At 35.2% G+C, this 4,294-nt stretch overlaps 1 protein-coding gene across 1 annotated transcript; it reads left to right on the plus strand.

The window, feature by feature from the left end:
• The first annotated feature begins 2,934 nt into the window (after positions 1 to 2,934).
• Positions 2,935 to 4,006, plus strand: LOC132042894 (uncharacterized). The gene is made up of 2 exons (XM_059433400.1): positions 2,935 to 3,398; positions 3,898 to 4,006. The coding sequence occupies exons 1-2, from the start codon at positions 2,935 to 2,937 to the stop codon at positions 4,004 to 4,006; spliced, it is 573 nt and encodes a 190-aa protein (XP_059289383.1).
• Positions 4,007 to 4,294: the final 288 nt, after the last annotated feature.

Here is a 4,294-nt window from a genome sequence, read left to right on the forward strand (position 1 = left end):
ATTTTAATCAACAATAACAATCCGGGAATTCAACCCGACCAAAGTATCAATAATACCAATAATTATTCTAACAATGCTTCAACATTCAATTCAATCCAATTCAATTCAATTCAATTCACATAATCTTCCAACAACTCAAACAACATACTACTTTATCCGAAGCCTTCAACCTCAACAATATCCATACATTTCATCATCGCATAATCCATAACGACGACAACTAGAATGTCAAATAACATCAATTTACATTAACTTACCAAAGCTCCTATTATCCGACCATAACCACTTCTTACATATTTTCATGCATTTTCATCCATCCCTTTACATTACAACAACAAACAACATTCCACATAGAATCAATCCATTCTTTCCATGCAACACAATACAACACGACCAACTCATACGACACAACACATATAACACAACACACGGCCAACACTACTCCAAACGGCTACCATTCCAACATATTATATTCATGGTTTTTCATTCCTTTTACATTATGGATTTCACAACACAACAATCAAACTACCAAAATAAAATCAATTCATCACACCTCCACAACACTACTTCTATTTGGCCACATCAACAACTTCCATATTTCCATAAATTACATCATTTTCTACATCTTTACAATATTCACAACCATCCATAACACATGAAAGAAGATTAAATACATACCTTCATCCTTGACTTCTCCTATTCGGTTAGGCTCCATCCTACACCATGAGAGCTTTACTTGTCCCAACAACCACTCCATGTTAATTAGGACCTTCAAATTATAGAAAGGCTAGAAGAAAATAATTTTTCTAGGTCACTTTCCATGGCTCAATTTTGAGTGCCATGGCCGAATACGCATACTATACTCCTCTCTTCTTGTTTTGTTTTCTTTCTTTTTCTTTCTTTCTCCACTCTTTTCAACTAAAAGATGAACTTCCACATATATATATATATATATATATAGCTCTCAAGCATGTGAGGGCACATGCCTCTCTCATTTTTTTCTAGACTTTTCTTTCTTTTTCTTGAATTTTTTTTTTCTAAATAAAAGATGACTTATTTTGTTGTCATCTTCTTTTCCTTTTTTTTTTTTTTTAATTTCGGCCAATATGGCCCCTTTTCATGAAGCTCCTTGAACACCATGTGAAATTACCATTTTGCCCTTAGCCTTCCACATTATTCCCATGATGCCACTTTACAAATTTTCCCTTTTTTTTTACTTGGCCTTTCTCGATATTTCCATACCTCCAATGTTCATAAATAATATTCCTAACAACTCGTACCCTAAAATGATTTCAAAACATAGTCTTGTCCTTAACTTTTCACCATTGTCCCGCAATGTCCGAACGCACGAAATACGGGCTATAACAGCATGCCTCTTGATATTATTTATATCATGTCCCATCTTGACTTTGGATTCACATTTCATCTTAATTATGGATCTTTGTCCATCTTAAGTATGAATGGGAAGCCACTTTCAACATGGTTCTTCATTCTCTTGATTATTGGGTGACGACCCTTCTTGATTTGGGACTATGGTCGTTCTTGTTATTCGATTATGCTTTGTTGTAATTGCATGTCGTATGTGTTGAGCTAAATTAACCAAATGGTGAACTTTCTTGGATTAGCTTTGGAAAGCTTCTTGATATTTGAGATTTTGAATATTGATATATTGAACTACTCTATTATTTGATATTTTATTGTCTTGAAAGGATTATACCTTCATTAAGCACTTGATTGTGATTTTGATAAGCTTATTCTAGAATTTATTCTTGTACTCCTTACATATATATTTTATTATGAAATGTTAGTTAAGTTTATGTGCCACTAAGCTTTATGCTTGGCGATAGTTTGTTACAATCGCAGGTGATGTTCCGAGTGAGACTTGAGTATGGCCATTTGGAGTAGACTATTTGGAAGCTTAGATGAAGATCACATTTGTATGAACTTGTTTATCTTGTACACTTTTGGGGACTTGTACATGATCCATGTGTTACACTTAGATATGCATCCGAATGAAATTTGGGTCATGATGCTAATATTGTGTAACTTGATTTTGATGAATGACTTGGCTATTTTGGGAGTGTCCATTCTCAACCCTTGTAATATTTTAAATTTAGTACATGTGTTGAACTTGGGAGACTGAACTAGTTTGTATTTGATATTGGGAGTTGAATTTCATGCTTGGTATGAGCCTTGGATGTTGTAGCATGAAAAATATTTCTCTACTACGTGTTTGATGAATTCTAAAGTATTGATTTAACTCAAGAATATGTGTTGTCCATTTTTATGATTGGATATTTCCATTTCTTTAAGGAGTTTTTTTAAGATCCTATTATGTTGAGATGTTTTATTTTGAAACTTGTTCTCATGGCCTATTTTCGCTTCATTGTTTTAAATTTGTTTCTTCTAAATTTTGTGGTACACTTGAACTACATATTTATTTATTATTTTGTTCTACTTTGAATATGTTGTCAAATAAATTTTATCCTTAAATTCAGCTATTAGTCTATTTTACAAAAATAGTTTTGGGACAAATATTTAAATTAGTAAGTATGGATTAATCTCGTTAAGTAGCTTCCTCCCTAGGGGGGATGCTACAAGTTTTGGTACCAAAGATTTAAGTTTGTGGTTTCAGGACTTTTGTTGTGCCTTCTTTGTATACTTGCTTTCATGAAGATTGTTTGTCTAATAGCATTTACTTGCATACTTATTTAAAATGTGTTGTATTGTATTGTGCTTGTGCATCATGTACTTGTCCCTAATGCAATGTGATCTTCTCTTTTATAGCCTCCTCTTCGGATCGAGCTATTGAAGATGTTGACGAAAGTCAAGCCCATTATAATGATCTACCTCGCTTTCAAGGAAATAAGGAACGTTTGCCTAACATTAATCATCCTCGTGCAAGTGAATGCAGTGGGAAATAATCCTAGAACAATGGGTCATAGCATTCCTATTATGGCTTCTCCATTTCAGCAGATGGCTGAGTTCTTTCGTCACTTGGTTAGAATAATGTCCGACGCTAATGAAATGAATTTTGAGAAGATGAGGAAAACGGGCGGCGTTGAGTTTGAAGGCACTACTGATCCCAATGAAGTTGAACAGTGGCTTGAGCACATGGAGAGGGTCTTTGATCAATTAGAGTGCTCAGATGCTACCAAATTCAAGTATGCCATCTCTTTTTTACAAAAAGATGCCTATGATTGGTGGATTACCGTGCCTAATGCAAAAGCAAAACCTCCAGCTCTTACTTGGAATGACTTTGTGAATGCATTATGTATGAAATATGTCCCTCCTTCCTATTGTGATGCAAAGAAGAAAGAGTTTCGGGATCTAAAGCAAAGGAGTATGTTTATTGCAGAGTATCAACAAAGTTTCTCAGGCTTGCTTTTACTGTGGAGGTATTATCTACGATGAAAAAGATAAATATAGGAGTTTGAATTCGGTTTGAATTACTCCATCAGAAAATCTATAGCAACATGTGAATTTTGAAACATTAGTCTCAGCTGCCCTTATTTGGGAATAAATTGACAAGGAAGAAGCTAGTAGAAATGAATACAAGTCCAAAAAGGCCAATTCAGATTATAGAGGTCCATCCTAAAAAGGAAAGTTTGATCCCAAGCCTAGTAGTGTTCACAAGTCAGCTCAACATATGCAAAGTCGATCAAAATTTTCCTTGCCTGAAGCACTCAGTCATGGCCAAGGCAAGACTCGTATACCCACTTGTGCTCAATGTGGGAAGAACCACTATGGTACTTGCAGGAAATCTTTTGATGCTTGTTTTAATTGTGGGAGCCTTGATCACAAAGTGAAGGATTGTCCTAATCCTAATCCTATGTCTTCTCCACATTCTGAGGGCTCAGTCTAAAAACCTATTACTACTTCTTCTCAAGGGAACAGAGGTGAAAAATCTAGAAACATTCAAGCAGCAGGTTCAAGTGGAGCTAATCAGGCTAGTTGGTCAAGAGCTACTGCACGAGTTTATGCCATGAGACAGAGGGATGACTAAGATAGAGCGGGCGTGGTTGTTGGTAAATTTCACTTATTTCGCTTATGTATTGTTACACTATTTGATCCTGGTTCTACACATTCATATGTTTGCTCGTCACTTGCTTTTCCCCGAAAATGTGAAATACGGAGACTTGACTATGATTTGCTTGTCAAAATTCCTTTGGGTCATCAGGTTTTTTGTGATCGAATGTATGGGGATTGTCCTTTCATGATTCAAAATCTAGTCTTTCCTACAAACTTGATTGACATGCCCTTCCAAGATTGTGATGTTATTTTTGGTATGGAC

This window comes from Lycium ferocissimum, unplaced genomic scaffold (assembly GCF_029784015.1).
Source record: "Lycium ferocissimum isolate CSIRO_LF1 unplaced genomic scaffold, AGI_CSIRO_Lferr_CH_V1 ctg19024, whole genome shotgun sequence".
Taxonomy (NCBI): Eukaryota; Viridiplantae; Streptophyta; class Magnoliopsida; order Solanales; family Solanaceae; genus Lycium; species Lycium ferocissimum.